We start from the raw sequence: 20,737 nt of genomic DNA on the forward strand, positions 1-20,737 counted from the left end.
ATTTTCATTGTTTTGTATTTCGAATGTCCAGCCAGAAGGATTTCAAGCACTTGATGGGCATCTAACAGATGCACTAAATGTTAGATTCCTTGAACATGTGTTGAAAAAAGCACAACATAGTGAAATGCTTATATTTCCTCCACGACAAACACCAACCGGAGATACAAAACGGCGCAGAAGCAACAGAACACTGACTGGTGATCACGAACGAATCGCCGAACGCTCACTGATAGTGCTGCCATAATCCGTCTGCGTCCGATCGCAGCGTCTCCGGGCCGCTACGGGTCGTAGCCGGCCGGAGTCGCTCTGCCCCGGCTCCCTGCGCCGTCCGTCCGACACGGCGCCGCCGTACCGGGGTGACGGGCCGTACCCAGCCGGCGGTACCGTACCGAGGTGACGGGCCGTACCCGGCGGGCGGTACTGTACCGGGGTGACGGGCCGTACCCAGCCGGCGGTACCGCCGTACCGGGGTGACGGGCCGTACCCGGCGGGCGGTACTGTACCGTGGTGACGGGCCGTACCCGGCGGGCGGTACCGCCGTACCAGGGTGACGGGCCGTACCCAGCCGGCGGTACCGTACCGGGGTGACGGGCCGTACCCAGCCGGCGGTACCGTACCGGGGTGACGGGCCGTACCCGGCGGGCGGTACTGTACCGGGGTGACGGGCCGTACCCAGCGGGCGGTACCATCATACCCGGCGGGCGGTACTGTAACGGGGTGACGGGCCGTACCCGGCAGGCGGCGCAGCGCCGGCAGACGGCGCAGGAGCCGGCCGACGCCCTGCCTCTGTCCCAGCCGCGATGGGCGGCGTCTGTACCAGTCAGACACCTCCACCAGGCTCACACGCCCCGACAAAACAGCAGACGGTAAATCAGACCGGCGACGAGCGCAGAAAATAGCGCGCAACAAAACGCTCGACGTAGCAAACGTGCGAGGCTGCGGTGCGGAGCGGAGACTAGCGTAAACAAACTCGAAAAGAAGCCGTGCTGGTAAGCGTTGCAGGATGGCGGTGGCCACGGAGGCGGGTGTCCCAGCTCGGCGAGCCCAGAGTATATAGGGCGAGCCCCCGTCGCCAGACTCACGTCACCAGTTATAACGAACTCAACGAAGGGTGCGGTATAAACATTACACAGGCATTCGTTGGACGGGATCGTTTGATAGAGGACATTTGACGGGCTAGTGGCTGGACAGGGTCGTTTGACAGCACTGGGTATTGACGGACTTTAGGCTGGACGGGATCGTTTGACAGTATTGGACATTGAGGACTCTAGGCTGGACGGGACCGTTTGGTAGCACTGGACATTGACGGACTCGCGGCTACCGATAAACACATAAGGCGGTATCTCACTGTAAGAAGAGCATGAGGACGGGCGACATGCGAAAGAGGTCCGAGCCAGGAGCTGAGGATAATCTGTAACTATGATACCTCGACTAAAGCGAGCGCCGATTACACATTGCCATATACTTCTCAGATGTGTACATAGAGACTACGTCTAATAAATAAGATTAATTTAGCCCAAATAAACCTTAATCTGAATCAGATTTATATTAAAAACATATATTTAATAAGTACAGCTCACATCATGGGTGATGACTAGATCACATATTGTAAAAGAGGACATATCTATATCATGACTAACTTTAGATCTTTCAGAACTACCACGAATTTTTGACTGTTTTGTATAAAAAGGCAAACTGAAACAGCATTCATTTTGCAGCATAAAGTATGACCGGGAATAAAACATTATTTGTGACAACATGCAAACCGCTATGTGTGAGAGAGCCATGCCACTGGTGCGGGTGAAAAACTGTCTCACATCTAAGTGCAGGCCGGTGAAACAGATCTACTCTAATGACTACCCACTACGGTAGGAGCTTAAATAGCATATTCAACGCTCTCCACAAAGCACAGGCGCACCATCACGTCGAGATGCCTTACAAAATAGAGTTTTGTGAGCCACAAATCTCCGGCGGACGGCTCGATTACCGACAGTGCGCTCTGAAAATATGGCTCACATCTCATCCTATTTACAGCGATCACGTTTGTACTTGCACATAACACTTGATATTCGATATGGACGGATTCGATAGGGCCTTAGTCCTCCGGGCTGGACGGATCTGATAAATATACACACGCAACAGCACACACGAAACCCATGCAGAGGACACATCACACAGATCACAACTGACAGATCTGGACTGATAAAGCACAGTTCACACCGCACAGGACCCAGCGCACAGCTGAGCCACTCGCCAGCTCAGCTCACACAAATTCACTGAGTCACTCGCCAGCTCAGCTCACACACCCCCACTGAGTCCCTCACCAGCTCAGCTCACACACACACACTCCCGACTCGCTCGCCACTCCCAGCTCGGGTCGGTGTGACGTCACCTCTGAGTGACGTGACGTCACACTCATGTGATTATCAGCCGACTGACGCAGTGTTCAGAGCTTCATCACCAGCTGCGACAGGACACTGGAGTAGTTGTGTTCGACGCTCAGTGAGGGCAGGCAGATGGTCTCCCGGCCGCCGCCGGGGATCTGCACCACCGAGAGAATCTGAGGACAGGGGACACGGGACTGGGTCAGTCACTAAACACCACACCACCGAGAGAATCTGAGGACAGGGGACACGGGACTGGGTCAGTCACCAGTCACCACATCACCGAGAGAATCTGAGGACAGGGGACACAACACTGGGTCAGTCACTAAACACCACACCACCGAGAGAATCTGAGGACAGGGGACACGGGACTGGGTCAGTCACTAGTCACCACACGGAGAGAATCTGAGGACAGGGGGACACAGGACTGGGTCAGTCACTAGTCACCACACGGAGAGAATCTGAGGACAGGGGACACAACACTGGGTCAGTCACTAGTCACCACATCACCGAGAGAATCTGCCGACAGGGGACACGGCACTGGGTCAGTCACCAGTCACCACATCACCGAGAGAATCTGAGGACAGGGGACACGGCACCGGGTCAGTCACTAAACACCACACCACCGAGAGAATCTGAGGACAGGGGAACACGGGACTGGGTCAGTCACTAGTCACCACACGGAGAGAATCTGCAGGCAGGTGGATACAGCACCGGGTCAGTCACCTGTCACCAGTCACCACCGAGAGAATCTGAGGACAGGGGGACACGGGACTGGGTCAGTCACTATAAACACTACACCACCGAGAGAATCTGCCGACAGGGGACACGGCACTGGGTCAGTCACTAAACTGTGGGAGAATCTGAGGACAGGGGACAGAACACTGGGTCAGTCACTAAACACCACACCACCGAGAGATTCTGAGGACAGGGGACACGGGACTGGGTCAGTCACTAAACACCACACAACCGAGAGAATCTGAGGACAAGGGGACACGGCACTGGGTCAGTCACTAGTCACCACACCACCGAGAGAATCTGAGGACAGGGGACATAGCACTGGGTCAGTCACTAAACACCACACCACCTAGAGAATCTGAGGACAGGGGGACACGGCACTGGGTCAGTCACTAAACACCACACCACCTAGAGAATCTGAGGACAGGGGACACAGGACTGGGTCAAACACTATTGTAGTCACCACACCACCGAGAGAATCTGAGGACAGGGGACACGGGACTGGGTCAGTCACTAGTCACCACACGGAGAGAATCTGAGGACAGGGGACACGGCACCGGGTCAGTAACTAAACACCACACCACCGAGATAATCTGCCGACAGGACACAGCACCGGGTCAGTCACCACGGAGAGAAGGCGAGCGACAAGACACGGAAAAGGCTAGCTAACGCATTGGGAATGAGAACTATTCAAGTGAGCGCGCCAATCGTAAGATACAGTAATAACGTGGCATGCATGACACTGCAGCCGTAAGCCCCCATAGCTGACGATAGTGGTATGCCGCCTCGCTTTCGTAACGACATGCTAACGGCTGAGGAGCAGAACGCTGCTCCGTATCCAGGTCAGGTCTGCGCGAATGCAGTTACTGCTACTCAGCACGAAAATCAATACTACGCTGGTTCAGGAATGGCTAATAGCACCAGTGATGCCATCCACATTTTTGCTCCATCCCAAGATCTCGACCAGAATTTCCCAAGATTCTCGTCTCGAATCCCAAGAGTACCCATCGCATATCCTTAGGAGTACCCCAAGTAAATCCATGGCTTATTTTGGACATATTAGTGTGTTTAGTATTCAACTTTAACTTTCTCTTCTTTGGGTCCACCCTTGTCCTTATTGGCGTCTTTACAGCAGCTAATGTACGGCCCTCCAGGTATTTAGTGGTTGGTTGCCAACATCACAAGCGATCTGCATTGGCGAAAACGTCTAATGGCTGTTGAAAACCATTGCCGAAGTGTGTGCACGAACCCTCTTCTCATTTATATTGAGTCATTTTACAGGAGTGTCTCTGTCATTGAAAGTTATTGCACCAAAAGCACATATAGGCTAACCAACCACTCTTTTGCTGGAGGGCCGTACCTAGAGGCCGGGGGAGGGGAGGGGGAGGGGGTCGATCGGACTCCTACAGCTGATCGGTTCCTGACTGAGTATAAGAGCTTCACGAAAAATGAAGATGCTGGCCTAGACAACATGAAGCCGGTGGTATCTGATATTATGGTCAGATCATTTGTCGACCGTCAATGGTGGGTCAAGGACCCAAAACACAAAGTTCGAATCTGTTAGAACTTCTTTGATACGAAGTCTGTTGCATTTTGGATTTATTTCGAAATTTGTCTCATGACACATTTGGAGAAGCTAGGGTCAGGTGACTGGTGAGGTCAGTCTGATTTTTAGTGTTTTCCACCACTGAGTTTTGAAATATGGGCTCCAAAACAAGCTCTTAAAAGCTTATGTGAATCCCGAAATCGAAAAGCCTATGCTTTGAAGCCAGTGCCCGCTGGGGCCCATGAATTTTCAAGCCGACGATGGCGATGGGGTCTTAACGAGGACCTAACTCGTCCCCTGGACTATATAGTTACAAGACGTCAGCAGTGTTGTGAAGGTCGCAAGGTTACGCTTTAGTGATTATTTTTGGTCCAGCAGAGCCCAGAGGTCAGGTGACCAGACACTTTTCCGAGGTCAAAGACAAATTGCCCTTATTTTGGTTCGCGGTCAACGGATAAGCCTCCATAGAGCAAAACCGTAAAATGAAACGCTTTGTGCGGGAGCCGCTTTCTGAATTTTTTTTTTTAGGCATGATGTTTGTAAAAGCTTTTCATAGCCATCCAACATCATGCCGCCAAACGCCAAACCACCCATCCCCGTTGATCGGTAGTTGGAAATTAAACAAATGAGCGCCAGTTGCGAACAGCGACTGAAAGCTGCTACTATACCCATAACAAGTAATGGTACAAAAATAATCCTGCGATCTCGGGAAGATAATGCCTGCAAGAAACATCGCAAGCTTCGTCCGTTACTTCAATATGTTTGAATGCTATTAACCGTCCGTGAGGCAAATCCATCCTAAATTTACTATCGACCAAGGAAAAAAGCATTCGACAGCATAAGAAGACAAAGTGAAATCAGCTTCTGCCAGATCCCAAGATATGCAGCGCAAATCACAAGATCCCAATGTTAATGTTCAAATCCCGGATCCATGCGATTTTGGAGCCAATACAAAGTCTATGGGAAAATGGTTCATTTTTATTTGTTTTTCTTATCACACCTAAACTTTCAGGTTTTTCTCAAAGATACACCCTGATTCACGTGTAGAATTGATTGGTCTTCAATATGGTATCAATTTTAGATTTTTATCGGATAATTTCAAAAATTACTTACCATTTCAACTACAAAAAGAGGTGATTGCGGCTAAGCATTGTGCCAGCCATATCATGTCATTGGGAAATTACGCTTTCTTGTGCATCTTCATTTTAACTGCTCTCGAAGTTGGTACCTACTGGATGATTCATGCGTAGAATTTGTTGAACTTTTGTCTTGTGTCACTGTTAATGCCTTTATGAAATAATTATTTCGCCGGGGCGAAATAAGTCATTTCGCCCCGGCCGACATGGACGCCGTTGTGAGCCGGTTTTGGCGTCGGGGAGAGAGAGAGAGAGAGAGAGAGAGAGAGAGAGAGAGAGAGAGAGAGAGAGAGAGAGAGAGAGAGAGGCGGAGACGGAGACGGAGACGGAGACGGAGACGGAGACGGAGACGGAGACGGAGACGGAGACGGAGACGGAGACGGAGACGGAGACGGAGACGGAGACGGAGACGGAGACGGAGACGGAGACGGAGACGGAGACGGAGACGGAGACGGAGACGGAGACGGAGACGGAGACGGAGACGGAGACGGAGACGGAGACGGAGACGGAGACGGAGACGGAGACGGAGACGGAGACGGAGACGGAGACGGAGACGGAGACGGAGACGGAGACGGAGAGAGAGAGAGAGAGAGAGAGAGAGAGAGAGAGAGAGAGAGAGAGAGAGAGAGAGAGAGAGAGAGAGAGAGAGAGAGAGAGAGAGAGAGAGAGAGAGAGAGAGAGAGAGAGAGAGAGAGAGAGAGAGATAAAGACCAGGGGCCATCGGTGAGGCGGCGTGCCCGCACGGGAGCTCCACGACAGGTACTGGGAGCGGGCTCGCCTTTTCCTCGTGGTGACCCATCAAGGCTGGGCGGCGGCGGTACTAGTTTCGCAAGAGACAGAGACATGGAGCGACTCGGGACTCGTCTCAGTCCGGCCGCCACCCAGCCGCCCGCCGCGCCTGGCCGGGCTGCTGCTTCGCCGGCCGGATGGCGCGGGCGGCCCTCCCAGCTCCCGCCCGTCTGGGATGCGCTCCCCATCCGCAGGGCGTCGGCGGCGCCCAAGAGGCACAAGAATAACGGCGTTGTTGCGGGCGGCTTGTGGGGTGACGGTGCCGCGCTCCTTCCCGGCTCCTCGCCGTCCGTCCCCCCTCCCCGGTGCCGTTTTCTTCCAGGGGAGGTGCCCCGGCCGCCGTGCCGGGGCGTAGCGCAGTCCGTGCTTTAAGCACAACAAAATATCCACCCAGGCTAGATTAAGGTAATGACAAACTAGGATTAAGAGGGGCTACAGACTTCAAACTTTATGCAGACTGAACATTAAGATATTATATATGCAACTAAATGACACACATGGTGTTTGTTCTAACCTTCTCAACAGAAAGTGAACATGTCAGGACAGCACCCCTTGGTGACCATTATACTCAAGGGGTGTTGTAGGCACTGATTCCCCAGGGGTGAAGTGATAGGAGCACAAACATGAGTCACTAGTTAGCTCTGTGTCTTTCCTCCTGCAGGAAAAATATATATTTGATGCCCAATGTGACTGGTAAGTGGTAACTGCATATTATAAAGCTGGAAATATTGTACAAAGTTATGACAACACAAGCAAACAATGCATGTTACTGCTCTTGTTATTCCTATATGAGACCTCACAAGGCACAAAAATATGCATGGTAAAAAAGGGAGCAACAATACATTTCAAATGTAGCTTGTCATTAAAATGATCATGGATTTCACTACATCAAAAGTGAATGAAATTAAGTGATAATCAAAGACTCTGGAAAACAAGATCACAGTGGCGGCGGAAGCAGGGGGGCAAGGGGGGCAGCTGCACCCTAAAGCTATGGAAAGGGGCGCCTCGAAAATCTGCAGAGGAGGCAGGAAGTTAAGAGGTGCGGCAGCCATAAAGCTGAGCAGTGCGAGGCGACACCGCAACTGATAAAGGCACTTGTGACACGAAGAGGGTGGCAATGACGTGGGAAAGGTATATTTTGATATGCTGAAGAGTGGAGGGCATCCTTATCTGAAACAAAGGCAGATGCTGCCGACCCTGTCGAATATAATCTTGCCAGGCGATAAAGGCTAGGAGGGCGCAGCTACTCGAGAAGCGCGCCATGCGGAAGAGGGGCGCCTGCATGCGAAAGAGGGGCGCCTGTGTGTGGGACGGAAAAGAAACATTTATGGAGACGTCTTTGAAGCTAATAGTACTTGCAGAAGGAGTAAGTGTTCTTGGCCCTGGTCGCGGTATGTACGGTCGATGGGTTAGCCATACACCTTCATGCAGCACGAGTGAAAATGATGGGTCAGTGAACCGACGAACCTATTTATGCTTAGGTATTCAGAACTCTGCAGAACTTCGCCTGCGCTCCACACGATCACGTGTATCCCAGAACTTCAATGGTACGTAACCGCTTTGTCCATACATCAAATTATCAGGCTACGCAGTGTCACACTACGCATTTGCCAGTCATGGATTTACCATAAATGTACGTGTTGCAGTGTCCCACAGGTCAGGCCCCAGACTATCTATCGAACCACCTGCCAGCGGCGAGTCGCCCGGTTCGCTCCCCACTGCACCGGCGACTCTCCCCTCCCCCTCTGCCCCTGCGCGGGCTCCGACTGCATCCCCTCCTAATCCGATGTTGTCGTGATCGACGGTCGTCGGCGGCCATGCCACCGACTCGTTACCGACGCTACCGATCGTTGTCGGAGGATGGGGCGACATTGGACTGAAACTCCTGATCGGTCGGCGGCCGGCGCGACAACACTATAGGCTGCTCAGATCGGTCACCGGCCGGGGCGACAACACTAGAGACTTGGGCTGCTCAACTGCGAGAGCCGATCGGTCACCGGCCGGCTTGACATGAACATCAGAAACTGAGCGGCTCAACGAGAGCTGATTGTGTCGGAGGTCGTCTCAACACTGCAGATTGTCTCAGTGTGGACCACCCGGAGGTAGTAGTTATTTAGGAACTGTCCAACTCAATGTTGAGCTCACGGAGGTCGCCTTTTAAACTGATCCTTTATGCTCAGTGTCACCCAAAAATGTCGCACGATATCCCTCAGCAGACTGCTGGTCACGAAAATGATCGTCGATCGTTCTCAAAACTCGTCGCGCTGATCGCGAGCTAGCCGCAGGTCCAAACACTATAGGAAGCGGAAATACCCGATCTTATCATTATAGCAGAGTCGAACCGGATTAATAAAGTTTCGATCCATCCTTTCTCCCTGTCCATCGTCCAGCAGACCTCTCTCATCTCGTCCACCTCCACCCTCGCCGTCTGAGCCGGCGTATGACTCACAGGCGCAGGAAGCATGACTCATCCGAGCAGCTGAACACTCAAAAGCCCGAAGGAGCCGGAGTCTCGCGGCTCCACCGAGGAGCTCAGGCAGCGTGCTCGATACTGGAGGCAGCCGGCGACCCCGGCCGGGCAGAGACAGCTCGATGCAGCGACCCGCGGCCTCCTCACGGACCGGGGAGGGGCGCCGCCGCCGCCGCTGCTGCACTATTTATACAGGCGTGCGGTCAATGGTAGCACGCGCCGCGGTCCCTCGAGCTGCGGCCATCGACGGGCGCGGGGCGTGTAGGTACTGAACCAGTCCGATCATCAGCCCTTCAATGGTACACCGGTGTACCGCTGGGCGCTGGACACGGACCGGAGGTACGTACACCGTGGTCACAAGGACCTAACGACAGACCGACAGACCAGGCAGTACTCACCATCACCGTTCCATGCTTCCATCCTCAGGAAACTGAAATCCTTCTCCTCCACGCCGCAACCCCCCTCCGGGCTGGACAGGCAACTTTATCTCATGCGGGCTGCTCCCTTGGAGCGGCACCGCTGCTCCTGAGGGAGCGCACCCCGTAGCCGGGTGCAGTGAGTGCCTTGGGGCTGGGTGGCCTGTCCTCTGGACGGGCTCAGCCCCGGCGACTCACTAGGGTGCCTGCCCAGACCAATGTCTCCCCCTAATTCCTATCATCCTTCCGGCTCTGCAATGGTCTTGTCGACCGAAAGGGCCTAACCCAACAAAACAAACAAACAGTACTCACCACTCAGTAGCGAGCCACCAGACCCAGCCGGCCCGCAGACCAGAGAGCAACGAGACGGTAGCCCAGCCGGCCGACCGACCAACGACCAGACCAGCCAATTCACTGACTACTCAGCAACCAACAAGGCACCTGCAGCTAACCGACCAACCAGCAAACCGACCAGTCACAATGCCTATCCAACCAGATAGCCAGGCAGCCAGACAGCTAGTCATTCTATCGAATTCACCTGCTTTCAGTCAACTATTCTGATCAGCGTTCCGACTGACTGATCGTCCTGACCAGCCAGCAAACAAACAGACAGACGGACAAACAGACCAATCGACCGACGCACCGACCGACCGACCAATATACCGACCTCACCTTTTGACCGACCAATCATTTCTCACACCGACCGGCCAATCATTCCGCACACCTTCGGGTCAATGACCACAGTCGTGCATTAATTGCTAACCAGAGTCGGCTGCGCCCGTCCGCCTGGGCAGGACAGGGGCAGGGCGGCCCTGTCGGTCGATCGACGTACTGTCGACACTGACAGAGTACCGTCGGCGACGGGGATTCCATTACGTGACGTCAAAGGGCATAGGTCGTGCTGATTAGAGAGAGAGTGACAAGTGTTTACCTTACACAGTTCTCATTAGAGTACAGACAATGTCTTTCATTATCTCGAGCTTTACTTCTCCAGAGACATGCCTTTTTCAGAGCTGTGGAGGCGCCACATCAACTCAGCGGCATCACGGCCGGTGCTGACGGCTCAGCAGTCAGTCGTAGAACCTGTGCCTGTATGTACAGAACATGTAAAGAACCAGCTGTTCGTACCAGCACCCGCACAATGAACCACAGAGCCAGCCCAGCTTGCCGAGCCGGCGCCCGCCCGTTCACCGGCCGCTGATCGGCCTTGGCAGTGGCGGTGACACCACCTGCGCCCTGAGCACGGGCCGGCCGGCTGTCAGGCGCACTGACAGACGTACTGACGAGGGGCACGGCCACGGGTGGGGTGGGCGCTGCTTCCGGCCGGTACCACCGGCACCGCACGCCACGCGGGGGTCAGTCACCCCAGATCAGCACCTGGTGCTACCGACATATCGCCAGTGCGGGGTACCGCGGGAATACAGCGTGTCGGTACCGGTACCGATGACACACCGACAGTGCGGGGTACCGCGGGAACACACCGTGTCGGTACCGGTACCACTGACAGACCGACAGACAGGGTACCGCGGGAGCACACCGTGTCGGTACCGGTACCGATGACATACCGACAGTGCGTGGTACACCGTACCGGTACCAATGTCACTTAAAGACAGACAGTGCAGAGTGCACCGTGTCGAAACCGCTACTAGTACTGCCGACAGATCATATAACACCAGATCCACTACCAGCGATGCCGCACTGCAGTGCATTTCTGCAGTGGGTAAGCTGTGGTCGTGTTGCAACTAATAGGAGCCCGCCGGCAAGGCGGGCGGCTCCACACAATTGCAGCTCTATGGAGTATGAGTCGCAACTCGCAGCCGGTCCCGTCCGGCCGACGGCAGATTGCCATGTGGGTCCGAGGCATAGGTCCATCACACGCTGTGGACTCCAGAACGGTCCGTCCTAGACGTTGAGCCTCATACGTTCTGAGTCCCGGCTCACCAGCGGCCTCAGTGGCGTGACGGTGGGCGTTGCGGGCGGCGGCAGAACAGACACCACTAATGAGCAGTTCGGAGCCCGCCAACAGAGAGATCACACCGCGCGATGGCCTGTCACGTGACTAGATCACGCTGTCGGGCCTTCATGAGGAGGCAGATAGGGTCTCGCACACACCGCGCGGCTGACTGTATTTACAATTTACATCAACACTGACCTGCGTGCCCCGGCCGGCGGTGGCTGGTTCGGTATCACTCTGTCTGTACTACATATGTACTGACCTGCGTGCCGCGGCCGGCGGCCGGCGTGCCCGGCTGGCTGGTCCGGTACCTTCATCTGTACTGTTCCGGTACCTCTGTCTGTACTCTGTACTGACCTGCGTGCCGCGGCCGGCGGCCGGCGTGCCGGGCTGGCTGGTTCGCTCCGGTGCCTCCGGTACCTCTGTACCTCTGTACCCGGTACCTCTGTACTAGAGATGTCAATCGGATACCAACTTTTTGGTATACCGATACCAAACCGATACCAACTTGGTATTTGGTATTTCAATCGTAATGTGTTTGGTATTTTGTTGGTATCGTAAACCCTCACTAATGTATAAGAGGCTAAGAAATCGGTAAAAAGTTGGTATTTCCCTCATTTTCCCAAGTTGGTTTGGTTTTGGTATTTTCCCGTGGTTTTGGTTGGTATTTGGTTTGGTATCGGTATTCCGATTTTCCGTAATTGACATCACTACTCTGTACTGACCTGCGTGCCGCGGCCGGCGGCCGGCGTGCCCGGCTGACTGGTTCGCTCCGGCAACAGCGGAAGGATGGGGTCGGACGCGGCGCTCGACATGTACGGGTCGTCATCCAGAGAGACGCGCGGCAGCGTGGACGTCACCTTCTTCGGCCTGTCGAGGTCACGGGACGGACGGTGTCAGCGCGAGAAGGGCATTACATCCGTGCGCACATAAACACGCTGGGAATCAACAGCTCGTCTCATAAAAAGACACTTTTTGTTAAATTAGACACGCCTATTTATTATAAAGTAGCACTTCCACTGTCTGTATCTGGTGTTTGTGCTCAAATTCATGTTTGCCGTCTATCACTATCCAGTCTACTCCCCTGTCAGCCCTAAAATGTCTGTCGTCTCGACTTCTGCTGACCTGCCGCGTTTGACGATGGCCACGCGGCGCCGCTGGACGCTCGGGTCCACGCCGTCAAACAGCGAGAACAGCAGGTCCGTGTTGCCGACGGTGAGGCTGCGGGTACGCTCGCGGTCCGAGCGGTCCGGCGGAGTGATGGGCCGCACGTCTGCCGGCGACCGGGTAGAGCGGGCGTTACCGTAGAGAGCACAGACACACCAGGGAAGGGCGGGGGTCAGCGTACCGCACCGGTCAGAGCGGGCGTCAGCGACCGGGGAGAGCGGGGCGTCAATGTACAGCCGTAAATGTAAAGAGTTAGTGGGACATCGAGCAACAGTCCACAGCTATGATAAAAAAAAAACATTCGGTTTCGCCGCTGGGACCATGTGTGGCCCATGTCACAGTCGCCCATCCAGCCGCCCCCATATGCTCACCGCTGAGGTCCTGCGAGTCCCTGGCGGTGGTGACCAGCGGCGGCAGGGCGGCGCTGCTCGGAGACGTGCTGTTGGCGTTGGGCTGCTGCCAGAACGACTGCGGCAGCGCCCTCAGCTTCATCGGCAGCGGCTCTGCGCGGAAACACCGACAGGGAATTCAGCGATAGGGAGGGAGCGCCGGCGATCAACACAGTCAGAGACACCAGCGGCCTACGCACGGTGAGAGGCACCGCTGGGTCAACCAACACACAGTTAGAAACACCGGCACCTATCCGTGCTTCTATCCTCAGGATACTGAAATCCTTCTCCTCCAAGCCGCAACCCCCCTCCGGGCTGGACAGGCAACTTTATCTCATGCGGGCTGCTCCCTTGGAGCGGCACCGCTGCTCCTGAGGGAGCGCACCCCGTAGCCGGGTGCAGTGAGTGCCTTGGGGCTGGGTGGCCTGTCCTCTGGACGGGCTCAGCCCCGGCGACTCACTAGGGTGCCTGCCCAGACCAATGTCTCCCCTAATTCCTATCATCCTTCCGGCTCTGCAATGGTCTTGTCGACCGAAAGGGCCTAACCCAACAAAACAAGCAAACAAGAAACACCGGCGGTCGACACAGAAGCACCTGAGGCCACCGCACAGTCAGAGACACCAGCTGGTCACCCAAAACATAGACACCAGCGAGCGGCCTACGCGCGGTTAGAAACACCGGCGGCCCACGTATGCGGTCAGAAAAAGGCACACGCAAACACGGAATGCTATTGCTGCACCCCGGTCGATCGACGTCCGCATTATCGAACGTAACCAAGTGTCAAATGACATCATATATTTTCATCGTGAATGTTTGCTGGAGCATTTAACGTTTCACTCATCAGCCCGAGTCCCGATTTATTGCCATTTTCACCGATCGTTCAGTGATGGAGCCCCGAGCTGACGGCATACCGTCCCGATTGATCCTGACATTGGACACGGTCGCGCGTGTTTGTCATATTTCAGCGGCGTCCCCCTCCCCGAGTGCACGGCGCGACGGGGGGGGGGGGAGTGCAGAGGGGCACTGTATCGGCGGCCGGACAATAACCGGCATCACATGCGAGCCCGGCGGCGACTATCGACCCCTGCGCGGCGGCACGGCACGCGGCGACAAACTGTCCGGCCAGGTGAGCGGTCCGGCCCGGTCCGCGTGCGGACGGCGCCGCGAGGGCCGGAACCACGGGACGCCGGGGCAGGACCGGACGCCAGCGGGGACCGGCCAGCGGGGCTCCGGGCGTTTCTGCATCGGACAGTACTGATGGGTGTAATTTTACAGCGCACCACTGACAACCCCACGCATGGGCGTGAGATCGGGGATTGCTGGTAGCGAGAGAAATGATTCATGAAAAGTCGAGAATGACTAGGTGGCGTTATATAACGGCAATTTGCCATTCAGGGCTACTGCGCGGCGGGACACTGCAGCGGCTCCTTTCTGCTGCGTAGTGCCAATGGCTGTTAGCAAAGTCCCACTGCTGACTCAGAACCAACAACAAGCGCTCCCCAGGGATCGGAGGTCGCGTGCACGGTGACATTTTGTTATGTAAAGGGACCGAGCCTGCCATGCAAATTGTAGCTGGGTCACGTTGCTCGTACAAATAGACTGGAACGATTAACTAGCCGTACCAGCCCCTAAATTGGATACCTAGCAGTCCAGTCCATGTGTGTGCCAATACCGCTACTTGGGCTCCAGACTCGGAGCACGACGTTGTCTGATGGGCCCATTTTGGGAACTGTCATTGTCAGAGGCTGTCATTGTCTTGCCGTTTCCAAAATCTAGCTAGGTACACGTATGACGGGCGCCCTAAGCTTCTCACCGGTATCAAAAGCAGTGAGACGAGACAGACATTCCCATCTTCAGACGAATTACCTATACTTTTCCACGGCCGTTTGAATTGAGTGAACTCCGCGGACATCTCTTCATTCGATATCACATTTCCAAAATGTCACCTTACCAGATTATATAAATTATATAGAACGTGTTATATGCAAAGTATGCTAAGAAAACAATGCTAAGATTGTTCAAAATTGCTCAATATAGCACCGGTTTACTTTAAGCATTGTAATTGCACAAACTAATGTGGACCCGTTCAGTCGCTATGGCAAGTCAACTGAGAAAATGCTCTGAACAATGAGCAGCGACAGAGCTGAGAAAGGCAGACTGACTGACTAACTGACAAACTGATAGACAGACCGACAGCCAGGTATACTGACAAACAGACAGACCGATAAACAGACACGCCCACAAAACACGATTGTCCGGCCTGTCTATTGTGGCTGGCAGCTGAAAGGCCTTCTCGATTTCTAATCACCATCAGGCAGCCCTCCAAAGGAATGAAAGGAACATTTACTAACGGATGGATCGTTATTAGTTATGTTACATTCTGCTTATTCTGTGTCCTGTTGATGTCCAATCCAAGGTAAGTGTCAGTGTGCTGTAGCCTGTATCTGATAGCCAGAATATGACTTCAGGTAACGTAACCTGAAGGAGCGCTCGCCGCTCAAAACGCTAGCAATGAAAAAATAGGTATACAGCAAGACTTACAAAAGAGAACTGAGATGAGGATGCTGAAAAAGGTGGAAGAAAGAAAGGGAGAGAAAGAGGGAAGAAGGAAGGGTGAAAAGAGAGGGAGATTCGTTGGGAGGATTACAGTGATGAATGGGAAGGGTTGGGCGAGGAGAATTCTACGGGAAGTAGGGAAGTGGAAGCGGAAGAAGGAGAGAAAAATAGCAAGAGCATGAAATGGAAAAGGACAGAGAAGAGAGAGAGAGAGAGAGAGAGAGAGAGAGAGAGAGAGAGAGAGAGAGAGAGAGAGAGAGAGAGAGAGAGAGAGAGAGAGAGAGAGAGAGAGAGAGAGAGAGAGACGGAGACGGAGACGGAGACGGAAACGGAAACGGAAACGGAAACGGAAACGGAAAAGGAGACGGAAACGGAGACGGAGACGAGTCGGAGAAGGGAGAACCCAACGCACTTCGACTCACCTCGTTTGTACCGACTTTTAGGCGTCAAGAGAACAGACTCGTGGTCGTCGCTGACTTCCGCCTGCTCACACAGTGCCACCTGGTTCTTCTTCTTCTTCGGCTGCGTCTTCGGTCGAGCACCAGAGGTTTCCCGAGCACCTGGCCAAAGGCCTGACCCTGGAGGAGGCTGGGAAGCGCGCAACTCCTCCAGCGCTTGCTCGCTGCAAACGCTGATGGTGCTGACGCTCCCAGGTGAGCCCACTGATTCATAGCCAGTGTCTGAAGTGTCATGTTTGCTGTCTGCCGTCCGTCCCACGTCCTCCTCATCACTCGAAGCGTTATTCGATGCTGTGGATGGCTTGCGCTTACCACTCATAATTCACCAAAGGTGCAGGACAAAAAAGCCGGCACCAAACGTCAAGAACCGGACGAAACCGTCATGGTTCGAGACGAAGAAGCACGATAAATCGATTCCACACATCCGGGTCGGCTCAGCCCTACTAGAATCTCACTGTCACATTATACGGCCCCACTTCGGTATCACAAAGGCATTTCAAAGCGCAGTACACTATCAAGCGCACCTCACTCAACCACGCACCAGCCACGTTTACAGGGCCAGCTGCTCATAGCAACGGAGAGTTCTTTTGTTTACGATCAGCTCACCTGGTTGCTAGGCGTGACGTCACAATCGCCCGGCCAGCCGTCTGGCTGGCTGGCGGGCGGGCGGGCAGGTGACGCGGCATGCGCCGCTGGCGAGCGGCCAATTACACTCGCCCGGCGTGAGCGGGATATTACAAGTCCTCAGACGTCGAATTCTTCAAAATTTCTGCGAATTTAGTGAAACGTAAACACCGTTCAGCCGCCCATCATCGTTTCAGAATCAGAGCTTAGTCTGGCCCTGCGACACGAAAAGTTACACACATCGCTCCTGACCCTCGGGGTTACGTATCTCGGGTCGCCGCTGGCGGCACGGCTCAATCGATTATGGTATTCCAGGAAGCCGACGGCATCGAGCGCTTGGCATTCCCATATAAATTGCTAGCAATGCACATTGAGAGCTGACATCGATAAGGGGTGATTCATCGCTAATCTGCCAAAGACATGGGCACCCGGTGGCATAAGACTGAGAAATGAGCAGATGTTGAGGCTTGTGATGCGGGTGGATTCGATCCTACCATATTGAGATAAATTATGTAGCAGTTGCGCGGGAACCGGGGGGCTAACGGGGGCTGAGCCTCTCCAGCTTTTCGGCTGGGGGGTTCGTAATGTACCTTTTTGAGCCCCCCCCCCCCCAGCTGGAGGAATCGAAATCGGAAATCTCAAATCTACCAGCATAATTTCATAGATTCATACATAGGCGCGGGAACCGGGGGAGGGGGCAGTGGGGGAAGCTTGCCCCACAACTATGTGGTGGCCGTGGGGGCGGTGCCCCACAGGCCACAACTTTTCATGAGGCCAGGGCCCAGGAACCGTTGGGCAGCTTGTCCTCCCCAAATTAGGAGTCGTCCGTCGTGGGTCACAATATAATTCACAATATAATTACCCATTATTTTTCACTTACATCTACATGCTTTCTTCCGTTAACGAAAGAAAGCATGTAGCCGGTAAGTGAAAAATCCACCCCTTTCGCTGTATCGGCAACTCATTTGGCAGATTAAAACCTTCATTCCAGGTTGCCAAAACGGTAGATAGTTTCTTCACTCAGCTGAGACGGAATACCTCACTTTTTTGCAAATATTTTCTCTTTTTTTTCGTTAACCCGCGCCCCACTGGGGTCTGCGTATAACACGCCCTACTGGGGGGGGGGCTATTCATAGCCCCCCCTCCTAACTCCGAAACTACTGGGCCGATCGTCAAAATTCAAACGGCGTCTGATAGCCCCGGAAAAACTGTCGAGCGAAACCTAATTTCATTGACCTCGACGTCACCGATGACGTCACAGGTCAGGTCAAAGTTAAAATTATTAGCATTTTGGTTTGTTCACGTTTTGGGCTCTGGCCGCCGTCCTACAAGTCAGATCAGGCTCATTTTTGGTTCACACTCTCGTGAACAGATGCTCTAGATACCCTGAGGGTACCAAACTTGTACTTTGATTTTCAGGTCAAGGTCAGGTCATCAAAGGTCACGAAAATATTATATCATGCGTCGGTCACGTGACACATGTTTTATGGTCCAATTAGGCCAAAGATTTCGAATTTGATGTCGTCTGTGTCATTCGAGGTCATCTTGAGTCGAATTTAGCTTAGGTCAGGTCACTTTCAGGTCAAAAAAGGTCAAATTTTGAAGTTATAATTTTTGAACAGAAAAGGTGTATATTGGATGCAGTTTGAGCTCAGGAACACGATGGTGCTATTTATATTGGCGTAAGATGTCAAATACGTGGTGAAAAATTGATTTGAAAAATTAATTATTGTGAATTTTTTTCCAATAATGCGTATAACTTGGCCATTTTTGAAGATATTTCACTGAAACTTGCTACAGTTAGTCATAATAACGCGTTCTATCACATATATTCCGGTTTTTTCGAAAAGTCAAAAACTTTTTGAAAAAAAATGTAAAAATGTAAGTTTTGAATTTTATTATATCAAATTTTCGAAATTTTCAAAATTTCGAAAATCCGAGATAGCAGTTTGATAGCGCAGTCTATTCTGAGTCCTCTCATGCAAAGAAATTGGATCTAGCTTAAAAACTGAGCTCTTGGGAGCGATTGCCGTGGTTCGATGTTTTGCGTCGAAATCGGCCGAACATGACGTCACTCTGACGTCATTTCCGGCCGACCTATGGTAGCTACGAAGTTCAAATTTTGACAAAAGGTGTCAAATTGATGCAGCCGAAGGTACTGAAAGTTTGGCGTCGATACGTCAAGCGGTTTGGAAGTTATTGCAGAAAAACGGGAGGGGGGCTATAAATAGCCCCCCCCCCCAGTGGGGCGCGGGTTAAAAAGGCCAAGATCTGAAAAATAAGTGGCCTAAAACCGGTGAGAAAACTAGATTTGGGGGTACCTACCCTAGGTTGATCTCTATTATGGTTCAGCCCCCTCTCCCCCCCCCCCAGTCTGGAAGAAGTTCCCTCGCCACTGTGTAGGTGCATATAATTAAGTCATTATAATATAATTAGTTACCTTCAGTAGCGTTTCAATATGTGGCACACAATAGAAATTTCAGAATGATTGTGTTTTACCTACTAGGTATTTATGGCTTTGGTATCTTTTAAGTCGATTTGACTTGGTTGCTCTTAGACGTAGTTAAGACCATTTTAAACGTATCTACGTACCTATTCCTTTATGAGGCCTGCCCAGAATTGGACTTGTGAAGCATTATCGAAAGCAATTTCCTAGACCATGGCCTTCAGAAGATAATCAAGATAAAGATGTGATATAAAGACCTTGTCAGAACTGGTCCTATGAGAATTTGACGCTTTCATGGCGGCACATTTGGTCACATTTGGGCTTTGGTCCGATTCGGTCCTATAAACCTCACCGGCCGAGGGGGGGTGCCACCCCCGATAGTTTTTTTTTTCGCGATAGCTCCGAACACGCTGGCGATAGAGAGCTGAAACTTAGCATACCTAATCTTTGATTCAAGCCGCATCTTTTGACAACAGCTGCATTTTCGGGTCAGGTCAGGTCACTGACCTATGACGTCATAAGTGAACCTCTGCACGGTCTTCAGATGTCGCAGCTTCGCAACGCCCTGGCACTGCCAGAGGAGCTTTCACATGGAAATGAAGCTTGCAGGATCTAATATCTATTACGAGTCTCACAACTTGTATATCTCGGACTTTTCGTAAAGGTCATATGAGGTCAGGTCATTTTCGTGACCTCACCATTATAAGTCACCATTATATAACCATTATAAGTGGGGAAAAATGAAAACTGCTATTTGCCGTCGGGAACGATCTCAAACTATCTCAAGCACACAGAATCGAGATTTGATGAACTCCTTGCAAGGTTACATGCGTCACTTTTGCAATGTTGACCTTGCGTGACGTCATTTATGACGTCACTAGGTTCATATTAATTTGTCGTCAATAACTCCCGATCTAATTGAGCTAGCCAGTCGAGAAAGCCACCAATGGACTCAGGAAGACCTGCCGAATCGAATGATATGCGACATGACCTACTTCGACCAATTTCGTGACCTAAGGGCGCTGACCTGACCGTGACCTGAGGTCAACACCGTAAGTTGACCTCATCCAAACCACATCCGTCTCGTAACAGCGCACACGCTCGTTTTTTCGCGACGCGCTAGCTCCACCAGGGGCGAAACGGCGAGGGGGTCGTACCCGCCCCCCCCCCTCGGCCGGCACGTATGTAGAAAACCAATACGTCTGGCGAGCGTGAATTATTCACAGTTTGAACATCAGTAGAAAAATGTTTTCAAAAGACTAAATCCCAACTACGGGCCGTCGGAAACGTCCATAGTGCGTACGCATATAAGTACGTGACGCTGAAATGTGCCGATCGCCGGAGCAAGGTAGAGATAAAGCTAATTCCAGGCTACCAAATTACGGTTCAAGTCCGACCGTTTGGCCTGGCTTTCAGTTTGTTACTGATTTAGTAGGTACCAGACGCGATTGAAGTTGAAAGCGCACAGACATCGGGATCCACTCCAAGCAGCATTGATTATACGCCTGTAGAGTGCTAACGACCACACGACCTTTGCCTCCCATATTGCCTCCTGTTACTTATGCCCGTAAACATTAGAGGCGCTGGCTATAAACGGTTGGCTGCTCCGTGGCCAGCGCAGTTTGCACGTCGTCGGTCCCGCGGTCAGCACGCAGCCTGCTCCG

The 20,737-nt window shown here is 52.9% G+C and overlaps 1 protein-coding gene across 1 annotated transcript; it reads right to left on the reverse strand.

Moving 5' to 3' along the window:
- Positions 1-436: 436 nt before the first annotated feature.
- LOC122374761 lies at positions 437-16,948 on the reverse strand. Its single transcript, XM_043353726.1, has 5 exons — positions 15,968-16,948; positions 12,972-13,103; positions 12,559-12,706; positions 12,159-12,303; positions 437-2,560 (listed from the first exon to the last, which is right to left on the reverse strand). Exons 1-5 carry the CDS (start codon positions 16,320-16,322, stop codon positions 2,447-2,449), a joined length of 894 nt encoding a protein of 297 aa, XP_043209661.1. The 5' UTR covers positions 16,323-16,948; the 3' UTR covers positions 437-2,446.
- Between the last annotated feature and the right edge of the window lie 3,789 nt (positions 16,949-20,737).

The sequence above is a fragment of the Amphibalanus amphitrite genome, unplaced genomic scaffold (genome assembly GCF_019059575.1).
Source record: "Amphibalanus amphitrite isolate SeventyFive unplaced genomic scaffold, NRLGWU_Aamphi_draft 000040F_arrow, whole genome shotgun sequence".
Lineage (NCBI taxonomy): Eukaryota > Metazoa > Arthropoda > Thecostraca > Balanomorpha > Balanidae > Amphibalanus > Amphibalanus amphitrite.

Excerpts from the sequence above, each read along its gene's own strand:
- LOC122374761 (XM_043353726.1), bottom strand. The coding sequence starts at position 16,322 with ATGAGTGGTAAGCGCAAGCCATCCACAGCATCGAATAACGCTTCGAGT. Across the intron at positions 12,304-12,558 it reads GCCATCGTCAAACGCGGCAG|GCCGAAGAAGGTGACGTCCA; the intron begins GTCAGCAGAAGT and ends TGACCTCGACAG. Across the intron at positions 2,561-12,158 it reads CCGCCGGCCGCGGCACGCAG|ATTCTCTCGGTGGTGCAGAT; the intron begins GTCAGTACAGAG and ends CCCTGTCCTCAG.